Consider the following 21,336-nt stretch of genomic DNA (forward strand, 5'->3'; position numbering starts at 1 on the left):
TAAAATATAGGATTCCTACCAGCAGTACATTGAGCACCTCCAAAGTACTTAATAGGTAACGCGTTTACTGACATTAGGATTTATTCTCTGTGTGAGAGAGATTTACAGAAGGCATCTTACCTTACCTAGGATTAGTTAACATTGATTGCATTTTCAGCTAATACTATCATTAGCTGAAATTCAGCTAATACTATCATACTTATTGAGTGCATTTCATGATAAAGTTCATTTGCCATTCCAAAAAAACATATAAAATTGCTGAGAAGTTTTTGAGGAATTTAAAAACTAAAGAAATATAATACAATGTAATTATTATGGATAAGTAGAAATTTCAATAACATTCTCATTCTACTAGCTTCTTTGCTTTTAGATTACATAACTTTTAGGCTCCTAGCATTTTTCTCTTTTCACTTTCACTGGCTTCGATACTAAAGTTCATGTCTCTTTTAGGATCCTCACGGATCTTTATTTGTATCCCAAAATAAGCATGAAAATCAGCAGAAATGGCTCTTTATCCTTTCGGGTAAAGCCTAGATATATGGTTTTACACAGATAACAATTAAAGGGAGAGGTGTAAATTTGAAGGTGACAGAGTAAATTTTTCTCATCTCTGACTGTAATTCAGTACTTTAAATTCTTAAGGTTTGTGAATTGCACTTGTCATCTTTTTAACTTATAATGTGGATATTTAAAATGTCTTAGTGTATATGATAGACTCTTGCTAAAGATAGGTAAATTTTAGGAATATAAGAAATATGCATATGTACCAAATATGCATTTATTTGATAAACGGTCAGTCATCATGTCATCATAACAGGAAAAAAACTACTCATGTGTTGTGAGAAAGTCATTTAGACACACAGCCAAATTAAAACATTTTTAAAAATTTATTTATTTATATTTTTTTGCTGCATCGAGTCTTAGTTATGGCACGTGGGATCTTTCGTTGCGGTGCACAGGCTCAGTAGTTGCAGCGCACGGGCCCAGTTGCCCAGCAGCATGTGGGATCTTAGTTCCCTGACCAGGGATCAAACCAGTGACCCTGCATTGCAAGACATATTCTCAACCACTAGATCACCAGGGAAGTCCCTAAAACATTTTTAGAACATGTACTATTTATAATCTATATTATCTTCAGAGATGAAAATAAATATTTAATTCTTTTATTGGGAAAAATTTTTTTTTCATATAGTTCTTGGAGATAGTCATTTTTGGCACAACTTAAAATAGAAGTTATCCTTCTGAGGCAATCGCTGTAGTGTATCATGTTTGTTTATGTCATTCATTAAAAATTAATTCTCCATCCCAGAGTCAATTTTGTTATTCAAAGCCTAATTAACTATTTACATCATCAAACTCTTTTCCTTTCTTTCATTGTCTCATTGTCTACCTTAAGCCATTATACTGAAAGTCAGTGACTTCTTCAGTCTCTATATAATAGAAAATTAAGTAGATTGGAGGCAGGAAAGCAGTTAAAAACAAATTATCAAATTAGCTTATTAAGTACAGTGAGAAATAAATTTTAAGCTGATGCTAATGTAAGTACTTGGAATATTTTTATTCTACCTTTGTCCCTTGCTATGATAAAAAATTGAAAATTGACTTTACGTTACAGGAAGATGCTATGATTATGAGCTGAAAATGAAAGTCTGCAGTGAAACCTGACAGTTGTTTCTCTTGATAGAGAATTATCATTTTTGTTATTTCCTACACTACTCTTAATCTTTCTGTGTTCTTATAGATAAGGGGTTTCTGATATAAGAGGTTTTGGGCATTTGGCTGTGCTAAGTGCTTTGTCCTGGGGGAAAAAATATTATCTGTATATTCCTAGGTGTTAATCTAAAAGGTAAAAATATACATAACTTTGTCCTTTTGGGAATGTGGGTAATGTGTTTTTTGTGGCTGTCTGTGGCTGCTGTTATTGGGTTGGCCAAATAGTGCCTTCGGTTTTTAAATAAAAATAAAAGACACATTTTTCATTTTCACCAAGAACTTTACTGAACAACATAGTGACCGTTCCATTGCCTTCTGCCATTTTTCAGGCAACTTCATAATTCCATCTTCCCAAAACTTTTTATCTTTTTGAGCAAAGAACTGTTCTAGGTGCCTTTTACAGTCTTCAAGAGAATTGAAATTTTTTTCCATTAAGAGAATTTTGTAAAGACTGAAATAAATGGAAATCCAAAGGTGCAATGTCTGGTGAATACGGCAGATGAATCAGAACTTCCCAGCCAAGCTGTAACAGTTTTTGCCTGGTCATCAAAGAAACATGCCATCTTGCGTTACCTTGATGGAAGATTATGTGTGTTCTGTTGACTAATTCTAGACACTTTTCTTCAAGTGCTGCTTTCATTTGGTCTAACTGGGAGCAGTACTTCTTGGAGTGAATCATTTGGTTTTCCGGAAGGAGCTCATAATAGAGGACCCCCTTCCAATCCCACCATTTACACAATCACTTTCTTTGGATGAAGAGCGGCCTTTGGTGTGGTTGGTGGTTCATTTCACTTGTCCCATGATCTCTTCCATTCCACATTATCTTATAGTATCCACTTTTCATCGCCCGTCACAATGTGTTTTAAAAATGGAACGATTTCGGGGCTTCCTTGGTGGCGCAGTGGTTGAGAGTCTGCCTGCCGATGCAGTGGACGCGGGTTCATGCCCCGGTCCGGGAAGATCCCACATGCCGCAGAGCGGCTGGGCCCGTGAGCCATGGCCGCTGAGCCTGCGCGTCCGGAGCCTGTGCTCCGCAACGGGAGAGGCCACAGCAGTGAGAGGCCCCCATACCGCAAAAAAAAAAAAAAAAAAAAAAAAAAACGATTTCATTACATTTCAGTAGAGAATTTCATGTAGAAATACAGTCGAGGTTTTTTTCACTTAACTTACGTGGAACCCAAACATCAAAGCGATTCACATAACCAGGCTAGTGCAAATGATTTTCAATGCTTGATTTGGATATTTTGAGTATGTCACCTATCTCCTATGTAGTATAACGTTGATTGTTCTCAATTAACGTCTCAGTTTGATCGCTGTCAACTTCAACTAGTCTACTCATCTCTGGAGTATCGTCCAGCAGGAAATATCCATCACGAAACTTCGCAAACCACTTTTGACGTATTCGATCAGTCACAGCACCTTCTCCATACACGGCACAAATCTCTCTTTGCGTTTCAGTTGCGTTTTTACCTTTCTTGAAATAATAAAGCATAATATGCCGAAAATGTTGCTATTTTCTTCCATCTTCAATATTAAAATGGCTTTACAAAAATTCACCAATTTTTGGTAAGTTTTTTTTTAACTGCAGCTGTCACATACAGTCTAACAAACTTGTTTCAAATGAAGTTAAAGAGAACTAAGTGCTACTAGAGCCATCTTACGGAAAAAAACCGAACGAATCTTTTGGCCACCCCAGTATTATAGACTTGCTTTAGTTGCATGCTTTGGCTATGACTTCTCTTGCAACTTATGTGATCAGTTTTGCTGTGTTAAACATGTTCTTGGTGGGGAGGGGAAGCAAAATTGTACAGTAAGTCAAAAATAGTTCATGCTTTTATGTGGTAACTGCATGTTATGCAATGTGAATTTTATTGTTACATATTTAAAACCTGCGTTTTTATATGAGGTTTAAAAAATTCCCTCTTTTTCATTACTCCTCCCCTAGGTTCTGAGTCTTCTGGTAGTGTAGGGTCATCTACGGGCTCTCTCTCTCACATCCAGCAGCCTCTTCCAGGTACAGCTCTCAGCCAGTCTTCTCATGGCGCACCTGTCGTCTATCCAACTGTCAGCACTCATAGTTCTCTTTCCTTTGATGGTGGCCTAAATGGGCAAGTCGCATCTCCTAGCACTAGCTTCTTTTTGCTTCCCTTGGAAGCGACAGGCATACCACCTGGCAGTATTCTGATCAACCCACAAACAGGTTGGTATCCAGAAAAAGGTTTATTTCAGTTGAGATATCAGGAGTTATCTGAAAACTAAAGAATATGTATTAAATGTATTATCTGTATATGCATTGTCAGCTTTTTATATTTCATGTGTGATTAGCATTTTCCCTAGAACTTTAATAAAAACACTTTATGCTAGAGAATGTTAAAAGACATTTATATCAGAAAGTATTTTTCTCCTTGTGACATCCATGACATCATCTTTTAGGCCAAATAATTAAGAAACAATTCATTTCCTAGAAATGGGACAACCACCTTTGAAAGAACTTTATTTGATAGAACAGTTTTACCGTGGGAAAAATAGTATGCATTTCATGAAGAAGGAGAACGTTAGCAGCTCTTACTTCTTACGTAATGCGGTGGAAAGAACCCATAAGTAATTGCTCTTCTGAATACGGTAACTGCTTTCTACTTAGGAAAAGCTAAAGAACATCTTATTAGTAGTGAAAGAAAATAGATAGTCGTTATGAATTAATATTGACAACACATTCTTTGCAATTAGATAGTACTTTGTATTTATTGAGTGTTTATCATGTACTGTGTTATGTGCTTTAAATACATTACTTATAGCAACCCTGTTAGGTAGGTGAGATCTACATTTACAGATAAGGAAACTGAACTTCAGAGAGATTAAGAAACTGCAGTCATAATACCTTTCATTATGTATATTGGCAAAAATGACTTATATTGAGAAAATAAAATTTTTTTTAAATGGCAAGAAGTTTTGGTTTCTAATGAAAATAACATAGCCCAATCATATGGTAAGATAATGAAAATAACCTTAAGTCATTCAATAACCTTCCTTAAAGATTCAGATTTAGCTAATGTGGTCATACCAGCATGGTAACAGTTGGGCAAGGTAGATACAGGTGAGAGTGTCAGAGTCTCTGAGTGTTCTGAAACTTGCCTTTTGTTTGTTGTAGAAAAAAACCATGGCTGGGAACTTGTTACCTTCAGATTTCATTTGCATCTCTTTTTTAAGATAAAGTATTCAAACTTTTGTTTCTGTTGTAAAAATGGAATTAGCGTAAATAACTGACTCTTCAAAAACTCAGTTTTTGCTTTATAACCGTTATCTTCTGATCCTTCAAGTCTATTATATTACTAAACTTCCTGTTTTCCTGGGGCAGAATATAAGATGATTTAATATTTTACTATTTTCTGTTATTTTTAATTCAGAATATTAGTTAACATGGTTTTGGTAACGTGGAAGTTGAGTAGAAATGAGAAACTAAGCAACCTGAAATTAAATTGTATACTTAATTTTAAATTAGCCCAAAAGTGATCTCTTTGTTTTTGAGAACAGCATCACCACACATCCAGCTTTTTTCACACAATCCTTAAGTTACTTTTAAACATGCTTTCACTCAAGTCTTCTCTACCATTTTTTTTTTTCAAAATTATTTATAACAATCAACAAATATCCAGCATGGCTTGCTCTTAGTTATCTATAACCATCACATAAATTATCAGGAAATTAACTGATGAAAATAATTTGACTTTGGAGAACTTTTCCCACTTGACAGCAATGGAACAGTGTATTCTGCTTTCCCAAATATTATTTTATTATATGTCACAAGTTTATTTTTAAAAAAGAGAGGATGTTTTGAAGGCAGTTTAAGACACATAGATATTCTTCCCATCCTAAAAGGGTATGTAGTCAATGATCTCTTTATTTCACATAGTCCTTTCATTTTTCTTTCTTTCTTTTTTTAATAATCTAGTGTGTTTTTTAAAATCATTCAGTGTATAGTAAGGAAAAATACTACTCTTTGAATCTGTTTATGTGTACATTGAAAAAGTCTGGAAGAAGGTATCCAAATTGTTGATGATAAGATTATGGGGAGTTTATTTACTTTCTGATCTGTATTTGTTAGGTTTTTTCTGTATTTGTTAGTTATTTCTAAGAATATTACTTTGTATAATAAGAAAAACTTGTTTAGAATGTATGTGTAGAGAGTTACTTAAAAGTATTCCTCCCATAATTGGTAACCAATAAGAATAAGCCTCAAAATCAGTACTAAAGTACTCTCTCGTTTTATTTCTTACCTATGAGTAAAGCTCATTGGAAGTGAAAGGAAATTTTTTTAGAAAATTATTTAGAATTTTTAAATTATTTTCTACTTTAACAAGTTAGAAGTTATAAAATAAGGACACTGCCATCAACTCCACAATTTGAAATTTGAAGTTATCAACCATTTTAATTTTCATCAGCTTTTAATCTTACTAGTTAAATATATGCAGTGTGACCTGTAAATTAGATATTTCTTACCATCTAACAGGCTAATTAATAAATTTCCAGTATCCCAAAGTCAGGTATTTTTTTTTTCCCCTTGAAACTGAAATGTTACACAATCCTGTAACTCAATCCCTTGAGCAAGATGTGTTTCAGAATTGAGTTTCTTGGAAAATACTGTGTAGTATAAAACAACTCAAGTGGTTTCTGGCGCGGCACCCCCATAGTAAAACACCGCAGCAAAAATTTTGAATATTTACTCTAAGTGGGAAATATAAAGACTATTAATAGGCTCGTGTAAGGTCAGGCCTTGCTTTCCAAGGTAAGAAAAGCTTTTGGTTTCCAGAACCTTGACGCTTTTGGAATTATGAATCAGGACTGCAGACATGTGCTGTAAGTTGTCTGTAGAGCGACCTATATTTGGTCTCCATCGTAAATGATCTTTTGTTCTTCCTTTTTAAAATTTTCAGGTCAGCCCTTCCTAAACCCAGATGGGAGTCCAGTTGTGTGTAGCCCTCCTGTGACTCAACAGCCAGTTAGAGCCCAAGTGCCTGGACCTCCACAGCCGCCTCTGCCAGCACTGCCACCTCAGCAGCAAGCAGCCCATCACATCTTCTCACAGGTGCACACGTCCACGATTACACAATGCTAAGTTCACCTGCCTTTGCATATTTGGGACTAAAGTCACTAATTATAATCGAGAGAGCCCAAGTAAGTGTCTCTTAGAACTTTAGTATTCTCCACCAGTGATGTCCTACTCATCGCTCGTAGGAAGAGAGGTTAACTTCAAGGGCTTTTCTGCTAATGAAAACAGAATATATATTGGAAGGAAGGGAAATTTTTATCTCATGACCCTGTATGGTGAGTATTTTATACCTTGCATTTCACAACAGCAGGCAAGGGACCAGAGGAATAAAAAGCAAAACTAAGATAGTTCATTACCCCAGTGAGCAAAGTGAGTTGTTCTAAGATTCAACAGATCGAGCACTTAGAAGAAACTGAGTTGACTCGCCTCGCTACAAGGTACTCTCCACCCCACCTGCTCTATGAAAGATAAAGACAGAAACATTGACTTAGAATTCTCAGTAGTACTCTTAATAATATCTTGAATTTGTATAAATGTTTAGAGTTTACACATGCATTTTCACATTCAAGCTTTTCCCCTGTAGATGTGTTACTCATTCTTGCTGAACTTGACTATACTAGTGTAAATTCTTACTTTCATTCTATCTTTTAAAGGTTGTGTAGCATATCAAAGGCAGTTTGTACAGTTATTTGCACCCCTTTTTCCCTGGAAGACGATCTAAATATTCCACTGGTGAGAACACGCAGAGTAATGTTTTGTGAAAGAAGTATAGTGATAAACTTGAACTGGAGAAATTTCATTAGTTTTATTCACAAGTTATATTTGTACTGCAGGGGTGAAAAATGTATGAGCAGTTTGATAAAGTTATCAAATATTTTTAAACTAATGCAAATAATTATTGCTCTGGCAATTAAGACTTGTAATACTGGGCAAGGCAGTTTCTCTGCAGTAGGACTTCAAGGTGTTTGATGCACTTCCAAGACCATACAAATGAATTCATATATGTAGAGGAAACTGTCTAAAACTACTTCCAAAGACTCCCATACCTACTTCCCAACCCCGTTTGTTTACATACACTCAGGTACATATTAAACTACATAAAACTCCCTCCCTGGCCTTCTCTGCCTTGGTTTCATTCAACTTGGTCTTGAAGTGTTTCCCTTTCATTTGCTATCGTGTGGTCATCTTTGCAGTGCTGTGAATTTCACCAGGAGCTTTATAGGGCTGATTTTCATTTGATTTAATTCAATGGAAATAATGTTAGTCAGGCACCTTCAAAAAATCCTAAGGGTTTATCTGTGGTTATATGTTTCAGATTATTATCTCTTAGAAATAGCTTTGCCTGATTTAGCTTTAAAAGACAGCCCTAAGTGAAGATGTAGGCATCTTAGTTTAGAAATGCTGTCTTAGGGCTTTCCTGGTGGCACAGTGGTTGAGAGTCCGCTTGCCGATGCAGGGGACATGGGTTCGTGCCCTGGTCCGGGAAGATCCCACACGCCGCGGAGAGGCTGGGCCCGTGAGCCATGGCCGCTGAGCCTGCGCGTCCGGAGCCTGTGCTCCGCAACGAGAGAGGCCACAACAGTGAGAGGTCCGCATACTGCAAAAAATAAAAAGAAATGCTGTCTTAATAGACTATAACTTGAAATTTTGGGGTGTGCCTCAAACTCCATGGCTGTTTTTCCTGGCATTGCTTCAGGTGTTTCTGGTAATTCTTCGTCAAATACAAGAATAGAGAATTGATGAACAAATGATACTCAGTAGCGATCTCTTGCACACTGAGATAATTCATCCATGAAATTTCAAATAACCAAACACAGTAATGCTGTGATTTCCAAAGCCTTCAAATGGGCTGCGTTCTTGAAACCAGTCACTTTAAGTGGATGTTATTTTACAGCCAGTTGCAATTTAAGTAGGAAAAAGGAAGTGCTAACGCTTTTTCTTTTCTACGTAGTATCAGAATTTCACTTTGATCAGCCAGTCTTCTAGCCCACATTTTTCTCATTACCACTTGACACTCTAGCAGACATTAAGTCCTACCCTTAGTGCTCACAGTATTCTTCTTTCTTTTACGCCCCAGCAGACTAAGGCTTTTGTTTCATCTGACACTGACCTAGTAGGTCACGTTTTCTGGAAGAAAGTTGTGTCTTAATGGTTGTCTGACTTAATAACACATTATATAGCTTGTACTTGGTAGTTTTAAAGCCACAACGCCTCATTTAGTGTGATATGTGCTGTCATCCATTAGGAAGCTTGCTAATTTCTAGTCAAGAGGTTAGTGAGGAACCAGTGGCTACTCTGTAGATTTTCAGCTTATACTTTTTTTTAGTATGTTAGCTCTAGAATTTTTTGTGGAATTCTAAACTAATCTAAGCCTTTCATTTTTTCCAGAAACTGTTGTGTTGATTTTGTGGTGAAAGGGCAAACTCATCATTATACGTCTTAGTCCTAAGAATTTCTCCTTATCTAGATTATTCCCTGTTAATTTAGTTAATTTTAGTTCCCAAAATTAACTAAATCTTATTTAGTTAATTTTGCGTTTCTAAAGTGTACTGTTTGGAGATATTGTCCAGGGAGATTCATGTATGTATATGTAACCAAAACTAAGAGTTTTCATTAGATAAAATGACTTGGGTTCCTCCAGTGCTTGTTTAAATGATTGTATACAGGTCACTTAATTTCCCTTAACCTGATTGCCACCTGAATGGTAGATTATGATAGTCATTAAACCAATATATATATTGTCCTTTGTAATAAACTATATAAATGTAAGACTGGGAAACTAAATGCCATTATTAGCCTATAGATGGCCAGCTGTATTCCCTAAAATTTAGAAAGGATTGAAACCTCTTTCATGTTTCAGAACACCTGTTTTTTGAGTGCCCTTGGGAAACATAAAACTTAAAATTTTTTTTCTCTGAAATGCAGGAGTATTTCGTTAGTAAAAAGAATTTCAAATAATTACAGTGGATCGTCAAACCACATGGGTTTGAACTGCGAGGGTCCACCTATACATAGATTTTTTTCACTAAATACATAACTACAGTATACATGATCTGTGATTGGTTGAATCCGTGAAGTAGAATCTGCAGGCACAGGACCAACCATAAGTTATACACAGATTTTTGACCATGCAGAGGGTCAGTGCCCCTAATCCCTGAGTTGTTCAAAGACCAAGTGTAGTTTCTCAGCTCCTAATAGTCTCTCAATAAAAATGTTTAGTTAGAAGAAAACTGTGTTTATCTTCCTTATGTAAAAAGGTCTGTTTGTGTGTGTGTACACGCGCTTATATGTATGTGTGTGTTTTCTTTAGGCTATTAATGGTACTCACAGTACAGTTTTGTTTAAAAATTGCTAAAATTTAGGCAGTTTGGTCCCAAAAGAGTTATCTAATCATGCCTTATCAAATAGAGAGGATACTTGGCCATAGGTATTATGTAAGATATACTGTCTGATAATAAGAGTGAGTGAAGTTTTTCTTTTATTACTTAGTGTTACATAGCTAAGTAGAACAGCCCTGTCATCAAACCAGGAAGTAAGGGTAAATGGTTTTGCTTTTACTGACTTAACCCAGGTGTCTTGTTAGATAATAGGATTTGAAATGTCTAAATTACCTGTTGCAGTGAATCTAATAAATACTTTTATGAAAAAAATTATCTTTCTAATTATGTTTTAAATTTAAATGTATGTTCTCAAAATTTTTCTATGTAGAGTTTCTTCGCTTGGTATTGTTTTTGTTGTTTCCTATAATGTTGTATTTTAAGTGACTTTGTAGTTTTAAGTTATTGCCAAAAAAAGTATAACTTTCCATTTTATGCAATTCTTCTAACATTTTATTCCGACATTAACATTGTTTGCCAACCTGTTATTCCTTAGCCTATTCGTCCTCTGCAGCCCTCTTCACAGCCTGTTCAGTACTCTACAGCCCCTTACCCATCCCCGTTCCTGCCAGTCTCACCCACCCAGCAATACTCCGTGGTACTATATCTCTATTCACCTCCTGCGTTGTTTCTGTGGGTAGATGTGTGATGAATCCTTGTGAATGTGATTGATGTGATATGTTCTTTTGTGATTTTCTAAAGTCAGGGTTACATACATTTTGAAAAAACATTTCTAACCTGTATTAGAAATAATTTATTCTCTTCCATAAAATATTTGTTATATTGGCTTATCACAGTGATTGTATAAAGCCTAATCTTTTCCTCCCTTTTCAAGTCCTAAGATGTTTTAGCTAATTTTCTCAATGAGGCCAGTGCAGGTCTGTGTGGTCCTGGGGTGGCAGCTTTCATCTGGGTTTAGGCTTTCTGTTCTTTCCCCAGTGCCCCAGGTCCAGTAGACTTAGTATCAGTCATTAGGGTGAATTGGAGCTTCCAATTACATAAGACATCCTCCTTAGTATATTTCCAAAGAAGATCTCTAGATATTCAATCTATGACTAAAAGTGATGGTACTTCATTGAATCCAAAGTATGCCCCAAGTTATACGTCTCAGTAAGAACTCAGATACACCGTTGCCATGTGTTCTCTGTGTGACCTTCTCTAGTTACTGAGCATATGAGGCCACCGTATAAAGTACCTCCTGCATAGTGCCTAACATGAAATAGATATTCAATAAGTGTTAATGTCCTTCCCTTTAAATGAATCTGCCTAACCACCAGCATACTTTTCCCAGTGATGCTCTTATTTTTCAGACTATCTGGCCATCACATTTTGAAATCACATCCAGGTTAAATTATAAGCTATATCTTAAAATCACTTGCCACTTTTTAGAAATGTTTTGTTTTGTTGGGGGTGTTTTTGTTTTGAGCTTGAGGCAACCTTATTTACCAGCCTTGGCTCTGAATGATTTTCGAAAATCACTTTGAGTCTAAAAAAATGAAATTTTGCCAGCATTGAGAAGGTTGACAACATTTTTAGAAATACCATAAAAGCCTCAAAAATGTTTTGGAAAAATGGCAGATCATTGGATTAAGAAAATGACTTTTTTTACCAAGATGACTCTGATGGTGGTATATAGTTATGGTATCTCTTTTTAAAATATTTGGCCACATTACATTGTAATTACAGCTAGTAGGTATTTGTAAGTATATTTTCCTCTTCTGAAACTATTCATTGAATTCTATGACTAGTGCTAGACTCTGTCAGAACAGCCATTTGGGAAGAGTAAAGCCATATACTTTCAGTCACTAAGTCAGGTTCCCTTTTTTTTCAGTCCCTTTATCATCTCCATAGCCTTAATTTACTTTGCAGAAACCAGCAAATTATAGAAATTGCAGACATGTCAACAGCTTTGATCTAACAACTCAATTACCACAATATTTTAAGTAACTTTTTTTCAAATTTTCCCTCTTAACAAAATACGGTACATATTGTCGCCAATCTGTGGCTCCTTGGGAGCAAGGGAATGCCTTTTTCACCCCATTATTGTCATATCAGTGATATTATGTAGACTAGTCAGAATTGATCCTTACGCTGTTGAGTCAGAGAAACATTTGTCAGATGGCATATAAATCGTAACCCTTTCTTGGCTGGGCACCATTGCCGGCTCTCTTAAGTAGCAAAAGCAGTAGGAAACTGTCATTTGGATTATATTTGTCTGACATCTGACTTACGGATAAACACTATGGAAGAGTTTATGACCAAATTATTGTTGAGAGATTAGAGTGTACATCAGGGAGGGTAGATTTTATATATTTTATTTCATTTCTGCTAGTATATTTGATTGTTAGGTATGGGAGGAGATACAGAAATGCATAGAACCTGAATCTTGCCTTCTGGGAAGAAGGGCACCGATTTAAAGTAAAGAGTAATTAGTACCGTGCGCTGCTAGACTCCTGGTCTTCGAAGTCCTTTCAGAAAATGTTAATTGTATAATATAAAAGTGTGCCTTTAGTCTTTATTTAGATAGTGTCTTTTCATTTTTTTATTGTGTAATGTTACACCCTACTCTTTTCTGCATGCTATACATTTCCGTTAGATATATTTTATGAGTAATTTGCAATGATAGCATTGTAATAGTCCTACCTTGCTGCCTTAGAGTTCTAATTTTCTTGAAGCTGTTCTTCTATTAAGTCATGTCTGTTGTAGATCATGATTTCCGTAATATATACTACTGCAACTCTTCTTAAAATATATGAAGTATTTTTCTTTGATAAGTTTGGTCTGTGTATGGAAAGCTTACTGATTTCTGACTTCTCCCTTTGTTAGCAGGACAACCTTGGGTCTCAGTTTAGCCACATGAGTCTTGCCCGCCAGCCATCTGCAGATGGTTCTGATCCTCACGCCACCATGTTCCAGTCCACTGTTGTTCTTCAGTCCCCACAGCAGTCTGGTTATATCATGACAGCAGCCCCTCCACCACCGCCGCCACCGCCTCCTCCTCCGCTACCACCTGGGCAGCCAGTCCCTACTGCTGGCTATTCTGCCTCTGGTCATCCTGTCAGCCAGCCTGTGCTCCAGCAGCAAGGATATATTCAACAGCCCTCTCCACAGGTACATTGGTTTTTCATCTTTTCTCTCCTGTGGAAGCCTCTCATTTAAGATCACTTTTAACTTTAGAGAGTTTTTTGGGGTTTTTTAATTTATTTATTTTTGTCTGTGTTGGGTCTTCGTTTCTGCACAAGGACTTTCTCTAGTTGCGGTGAGCAGGGGCCACTCTTCATCGCGGTGCGTGGGCCTCTCACTGTCGCGGCCTCTCTTGTTGCGGAGCACAGGCTCCAGACGCGCAGGCTCAGTAGTTGTGGCTCACGGGCCCAGTTGCTCCGCGGCATGTGGGATCTTCCCAGATCAGGGCTCGAACCCATGTCCCCTGCATTGGCAGGCAGATTCACAACCCCAGCGCCATCAGGGAAACCCCTAGAGAGCTTATTTTTAATTTCGCATGGATAGGATTTGTGAGAACCTGTAAGCAAAGCTTGTAGTCATCTTCCCTTTTGGAGATTTTCAAGTGCATGCTAGACAACCACATGACATGTAGACACTTCAGTTGGAGGGTTACAGTATGTGATCTTTGAGTTTCCTTCTGACTCTGAGAGGTTTCTTTTGTTCTAATTAGCTTAAGAGAAACACAGTAAAGTAAATGCACTATAAAAATAAAATGATACATTTTAAGAAGAGGTAGATCATTTTGGGGAGAATTAACATCTTAACACCATTGAATTGTCCAATGCACAAACATGGTATCTCTCTCCATTTATTTAGATCTTCCTTAATTTTTTGTCAGCAGTATTTTGTAGTTTTCATCACACAAGTGTTACACGTATTTTTTTAATATATCCCTAAATATTGAATGTTTTAAGGTGATATTCTAAAGGGGATTATTTTTAAATTTTATTTTCTATTTGTTCATTGCTAGTATGTAGAAATATAATTGTTTTTTATATACTGATCTTTTAAACTGTGGACTTTCTAAATTTGATTATTCTACATATATTATCCTTTCCAATCTTTATACCTTTTGTTTCTTTTTCTTGCCTTATTACATCAGCTAGGAGTCCTTATGTTGAATACTTTCAACACAACAGAGGGAAGTAAAAATCTCTAGAATCCATGTATTAACTTAAATATAAGTTTTGAAAGTACATATGCTTTCCTTGTCTCCACCCATAAGGGTAAGCGTTCAGTATTTCATAATTAACTGTGATACTATATGTGGGGGTTTTTGTACAATTTTCTAATATTCCTAGTTTGCTAAGAGTCTTTACCGTGAATGGATATTAATCTTGTAAAAAAAATTTTTTGGCATCTATTGAGGTGATCATGTGGGGTTTTTTCCCCTTTAGTCTACTTATACAGTAAATTACTTTGACTTTTGAATGTTAAACTAACCTTTTGTTTCTGGAACATACCTCACAATATATAGTGATATATATATCATGATATAGTTATCTTTTTTATATATCACTGCGTTCAATTTGCTAGTATTTTCTTATGGATTTTTGCATGTATGTTCATGAAGGATATCAGTCTGTAGTTTGCTTGTAATGTCTTTTTCAGGTTGTAGTACCCAGGGTGGTACTGACCTCAAAATGAGTTGGATAGTGTTCCCTCCTTTATTTTCTAAAGAAGTTTATGTAGATTTGGTGTTATTTCTTCTTGAATATTTGCTAGAATTGCACTAATGAATCCATCTGGACCTGGATTTCTTTTGCAGGGAAGGTTTTTAAATTATGAATTCTTATTTTTTAGTATTAAATAGATATAGGGCCGTTACAATTTCTTTTTCATTTTGGATGGTAGTTTGTATCAATTTCATTTATGTTGTGAAACTTTTTGGCATAGAGTTGCTCATATGTAATACCCCCTTTTTATACTTTTAGTATCTTCAGGATCTAAAGATATTAGTAATTTCAGTCTTCTTTTTCCTTTATTAGTTTAACTAGAGGTTTATCAATTCTCTTGACGATGTTAAAAGAAAAAGAACTTAGAAGGGCTTCGCTGGTGGTGCAGTGGTTGAGAGTCCGCCTGCCAATGCAGGGGACATGGCTTTGTGCCCCGGTCCGGGAAGATTCCACATGCCGCGGAGCGGCTGGGCCCGTGAGCCATGGCTGCTGTGCCTGCACGTCCGGAGCCTGTGCTTCGCAACGGGAGAGGCCCGCATACCACAAAAAAAAAGAAAAAGAAAAAAGAAAAACAACTTAGGGCTTCATTAGTTTTGTTTATTCATTTTCTATTTGAAGTATTACTAATATAAGGTTTTTTTGTTTTGTTTTTTATAAATTTATTTATTTATTTTTGGCTGCATTGGGTCTTTGTTGCTGCACACGGGCTTTCTTTAGTTGCAGCGAGCAGGGGCTACTCTTTGTTGCGGAGTGCGGGCTTCTCATTGCGGTGGCTTCTCTTGTTGCGGAGCATGGGCTCTAGGTGCACGGGCTTCAGTTGTGGCTCGTGGGCTGTAGAGTGCAGGCTCAGTAGTTGTGGCGCACAGGCTTAGTTGCTCTGTAGCATGTGGGATCTTCTTGGACCAGGGCTCAAACCTGTGTCCCCTGCACTGGCAGGTGGATTCTTAACCACTGTGCCACCAAGGAAGTCCCTCTATGACTTTTTAGACCCATGATTTACGTTAGAAGCATGTTAATTTCCAAACGTTTGGGGCTTATGGTTACCGATTTCTATTTTAGTCACATATGGTCAGGGAATCTACTCTAAGCTTTCAGTGTTTTGGAACCTGTTGAGTCTTATTTCATGTCCCAGCATGTAGTCTCTTGGGGAATGATTTGTCTGTACTTGAAAAGAATTTGTACTCTATCATTTCAGTGTTATGTGGGGGGGGGTTTTGTTTGTTATTTTGGTTTTGGGGTTTTTTTGCGGTACGCGGGCCTCTCACTGTGTGGAGAGGCCTCTCCCGTTGCGGAGCGCAGGCTCAGCGGCCATGGCCCATGGGCCCAGCCGCTCCACGGCATGTGGGATCTTCCTGGACTGGGGCACGAACCCGTGTCCTCTGCATCAGCAGGTGGACTCTCAACCACTGCGCCAACAGGGAAGCCCTGTGGTTGTTTTTTTAGATCAAGTTCACATAATGTAAAATTAACCAGTTTGAAGTGAACAATTCAGTGGCATTTAGTACATTCACAATGTTTTGCAACCATCACCTATGTCTAGTTCCAAAACATTTTTATCACCCCAAAAGAAAAGTTCATACCCATTCCCCTCACCCCCCAGCCCCTGGCAACCATCAGTCTTTATTCTCTATAAAGAATGGATTTACCATTCTGGATACTTCATATTAATGGAGTCATGCAATATGTTATATTCTGTGTCTGGCTTCTTTAGCTTAATGTAATGTTTCAGGGTTAATCCATGTTGTAGCATGTATGAGTACTTCATGCCTTTTTATGGCTGAATAATAAGCCATTTTATATATATACCACAATTTGTTCATCTTCAACCATTATTGAATTTGGGATGTTTCCACCTTTTGCCTATTGTAAATAGTGCTCTATGAGCATGTAGGTTCTTGGATTTGTTCGAGTATCTGTTTTCATTTCTTTGGGTATATACCTAGGAAAAAATTACTGGATGATATGATAATTCTATGTTTAACTTTTTGAGGAACTGCCAGGTTGTTTTCCATGGTGTCTGAACCATTTTATATTCCCACCTGCAGTGTATAAAGGTTCTAATTTCTCCACATCCTTGCCAACATTTGTTATTTACCATTATTATTATTATTGCCATCGTGTGGGCGTGAAGTGGTTATCTCATGGTTTTGACTTGCATGTCTATAATGATTAGTGATGTTGATCATCTTTTCATGTGCTTGTTGGCCATTGTCAATCTTGGGAGAAATGTGTGAGTCCTTTGCCTGTCTTTAAATCAGATTGTCATTTAGTTGTTGAGCTGTAAGAATTCCTTGTATATTCTGGATTCTAGACCCTTAACAGATGTGTGTTTTACAAATATGTTCACCCATTCTGTAGGTTGTCTTCTCACATTTTTGATAATGTCTTTAATGTATAAAAGTTTTTTTTTTATTTGGTGAAGTTCACTTTATCCATCTTTTCATTTTGTTGCTCATGCTTTTGGTGTCATATGTAAGAATCCATTTCCAGACCGAAGGTCATAAAAATGTATCCCTGATTTCTGCTAAGAGTTTTATGGTTTTAGCTCCTATATTTAGGGCATTTATCTCTTTTGAGTTAATTTTTATGTGTGGTATGAGGTAAGGGTCCAACTTCATTCTTTTGCATGTGTATGTCTACTTATTTCAGCATCCTTTGTTGAAGATACTTTTCTTTTCCCGCTGAATAATCTTGGTACCCTTGTCAAATATCAGTTGACCATAAGTGTAAGAGTTTATTTGTCAACTCTCGTTTTTACACTATTTATATCTTTAGCCAGTACTACACTGTTTTATTACTGTACCTTTCTAGTAAGGTCTAAAATCAGAAAGTGTGAGTCCTCCAAAGCAATTATACCCCAATAAAGATGTTAAAAAAAAAAGAAAGAAAGTGTGAGTCCTCCAACTTTGATCTTGAAGTCCTTGAAACCTGTTTTATCTGACTTTAATATTAGTGGCTTCTTTTGATTAGCACTTAAATGATATGTCTTTTTCCATCCTCTTATTTGCAGTCTTTAAAGTATGTTGTTCACATACAGTATATAGTTGGTATTTGCTGATTTATTCAGTCTGACTGGGAGTGTTTAGTCCTTTTATCTTTAATATATCAACTGACATGGTTAGATGTAGGTATGCCACATTGCTATTTGTTTTCCATTTGTCATATCTGTATTTTACTCCTGTCTTCTTGCTTTCGTTCCTTTATATTATTTGAATTCTTTCAGGGTTCTGTTTTATCTCTTCTGTTGCCTTTTTGTCTACAGCCCTTTGAATCTTGTGCTTATGTGGTTTCCTTAGGGACTATGATAGCTATCTTCAGCTTATCAAAATCTACTTTGAGTTCATATAAAACTCCAAGAAAAATGTACTAGTCATGTTAAAGTATAATTCCATTTACCCTCTCTCCATTGTTTGTGCTATTGTTGTCATATATATTGCATGTATATACATTATAAAGAAAAATTTGATGTTATAATTTTTGCCTTAGTAGTATCTTTTTTTCTTTTTTTAATTGGGAGAAAAGAATGTATTATTTATACACATCACACATACTGAAAAGTATAATAATGGATTAGATCCGAAATCAGGATATATCTGTTGCTTGCTGATACCTCCAGGAAAAATTAAGGGATCACATGTATATTGTGTCTAATGTTTCAAAAACAGAAGAATATTACAGAAAATTTAGGCGACTCTTGGCTTACAACTGATCCAGAAATTCTGTGCTTGGCTGGTTTCTAGATGAAATGGGCACTCTTTAAGATTTCCACAGATCTCTGGTCTTTTAGAAGTAACCCAATCAGATAAGCAGAACCTAAGAGAACCCATGAACCTAATAAAGTTAACACATACTTCCATATCGTTGGATTAATTGTTTATCCTTCACCCCGAACCAGATCAGATAACTTTTAGAGAAATTCACAGCTGATACAGATAGCTCTGGAGGGAAAACTAAATCAAGACAGTCTTATTGGCATTTTTCCAGCTTTATTAAGTATAATTGACAAACAAAATTTGTATTGGCATTTTAATTTGTATTAGAAATATGAGAAAAATTAAAGAATGGAACCAGTGCAAGTGTGCATTAGTGTAGGAATGGATAAACTGGCTTATTCATGTGGTGATTGCTGTTCAGCAGTTACATTGAATGGGCTAGCGATTTGTGCCTCAACCAAAATGAGTCTCAAAAACAATGTTAATTGCAAAATAAGTTGCATGAAGTTATATAGAGTACCATAAATGTACACTTTTAAAATTCTCAACAATTGTGTGTATGGATAATCTTACACACACACTAGAAGCTTAAAAACATTTATGGGAATGATATATACCAACTTCAGAATAATGCTTTTTCTATGGGATATAGAGCAAAAGGAATGTTGGAGTGAGACTTAGCTATTTCAGTAGTACTTGGTAAAAGAGAGAAAAATCTGAAACAAATATGGCCCCAAAATTTAAATCTACCAAATCTGATCGGTGGGCAAATTGGTAGGTGTGTTTTGTTATGTATACTATGTTTGAAATTTAAAAAAATTTTTTTCAGGTAAATTTAAAGCTAAGAAAATCAGTTTTCAGATGATTACTATTTGGGAGAATTATTACTCATTACACTCCAATGTTCCTGGCAGGAAAAAAAAAAAATTCTGCTGCAAAAGTAAAATTGATTTTTTCTTTTTTCCTTAATGCTTATCCTAGATGCCAGCCTGTTATTGTGCTCCAGGCCACTACCACTCCAGTCAACCTCAGTATCGCCCAGTCCCTTCTGTCCATTACAGTTCACATCTAAACCAACCACTGCCACAGCCTGCACAGCAGGCAGGTGAGTATGTGAGGTTAGGAATTCTTAGCTTTCGGTATTGCTGTTTTTTTCATCCTGCTTTTATTTCAGTCTTACTGTTAAGATACTGCCACACTCAGTCTGTCAAAGGTTTCAGACAGGTGCATACCTATGAATATGCAAACCAGTGAGATGAAAAGAGTGGGCCGATCTTAGCACCCTCCAGGGAATACCAGAGTGTCAGGTTTCTATACTAAAGAGTTGGAAGCCATAATGAGAAGATTGTACCAGGTGAGCAGCTTCCAGGTACTCACTGCCATTGTAGCTGAAGCCTCCTCTACAGCCTGGTAATCCACCTGTGGTAAACAGCAAAAGGCAGACAAGGCGAGTTAAGATGTCTGCTGAACAGCTAACCAAAAACAAGGACCAGAATGACCTAACTTTGGTTGAGAATTCTAGCCTAGTGAAGATATTTTGATGTCTTAGTCTCCGCAGGAGTGCCTTAAAAGGAATGAAGTTCTTACACATCTTTTTTGTGTTTTGTTTTTGTGGTTGTATAGTGAAAGGTATTTTGAAACCAAATGCAGTCTAATCCTAAGCATATCAAACATATTAGAACTGAAAAGATAGTTTTTCTTTTGCCCCTTTCAAATTTTCTTTAAGCATTCCGTGGAAACAACTGTGATCTCAGTATAAAAGCTACCTTACTAATTTGACTGAACTCATTCCTCTCTATGCTTCCCACCTACATGTGTACTTCTGCCCCAGATGTTTAATAAGGTATTCTTTTCAGCCTTTTATAACTCTAGGTGTTGAAGGAGAATTTTTATTGGTTTCTTTGAATCCTTTTTAGCTGCTTGTCACCATTTGAGGGTGCTCAGACTATGTCAACATGATTAGCTGAGGCCACATAACCCTCCACCTCTACTTATGCAGTTTCTTGCTCTTGATAATGTGTGGAACTCTTGAGGGGTTCCACAGTTTCAGGAGAAAGACATCTGCACTGGGCGGTCTGATGAGAAGTGTTCTTACCTCTCCTCACTTGTGCAGTCTTCACTCATCATTGTGACTCATCAACTTCCTTTACCAGATATTACTCTTATTTATATCTCCCCAGCAGGGGAACCTACAGGTCCTCAGTCTTGCTCTCAGGAGTTGTCTTGTACTTAATGTGTAGGTTTTTCCCTTTTTCATGTTACTGGCCTTGTATTGTATGTGTGACAAATGTTCTTCCAAAGGATGTTGAGTGTATACAATGGTCATTTTGGCCAACTTAGAATTTGTCCTCTGTTCCTAAACTTTAATAATACATTCCACTTCAAATAACCTAAACTAGTATATTCTCTAATTTTGAAAGGCATCAGAAGCTGTCCTTTATACCTGGGCACATTGGTGATGACACTGCTCACTAACTTTAAATACATTGTTGTTTTATTCTAATAGAAATTATTTCCTAAGTTTTCCTGAGCCTCCATGACTGACTTTTCATTATCATAATTGTCATGATTTTTTTCTTCCAAAATTACAATACAGATTACAGCTAATGTTATGATAATAAAAAAAAAATTTGTCTTAACTTTCCCCATTCAAATATCTTGCATGTGACTAGTTAACTTATTAGATCATTAGTACACCCTATTAATGAGGCAGGCAAAGAAACTTTGTTCTGTATTTGTGTGGGCTTCTTAGTTCTGTTCGTTTTCACGGCAAAATTTTTATTCCTCTCCATTGTCAAACTGCCTAC

General features: G+C 36.5%; 1 protein-coding gene across 4 annotated transcripts in view; it reads left to right on the forward strand.

Moving 5' to 3' along the window:
* R3HDM1 (R3H domain containing 1) overlaps positions 1-21,336 on the forward strand; it is a 110,410-nt gene that overhangs the window by 38,969 nt on the left and 50,105 nt on the right. For 2 of the 4 annotated variants that reach the window (XM_065880662.1, XM_065880659.1), the window contains 4 exons: positions 3,659-3,913; positions 6,645-6,796; positions 12,964-13,248; positions 19,511-19,634. In XM_065880662.1, coding sequence (XP_065736734.1) covers positions 3,659-3,913; positions 6,645-6,796; positions 12,964-13,248; positions 19,511-19,634 — 816 coding nt within the window. Of the gene's footprint in view, positions 1-3,658; positions 3,914-6,644; positions 6,797-10,633; positions 10,736-12,963; positions 13,249-19,510; positions 19,635-21,336 lie in introns of all 4 variants that reach the window. The other 2 variants (XM_065880658.1, XM_065880661.1) reach the window with 2 other exon arrangements.

This window comes from Phocoena phocoena, chromosome 7, assembly GCF_963924675.1.
Source record: "Phocoena phocoena chromosome 7, mPhoPho1.1, whole genome shotgun sequence".
In the NCBI taxonomy this organism is placed as follows: Eukaryota; Metazoa; Chordata; class Mammalia; order Artiodactyla; family Phocoenidae; genus Phocoena; species Phocoena phocoena.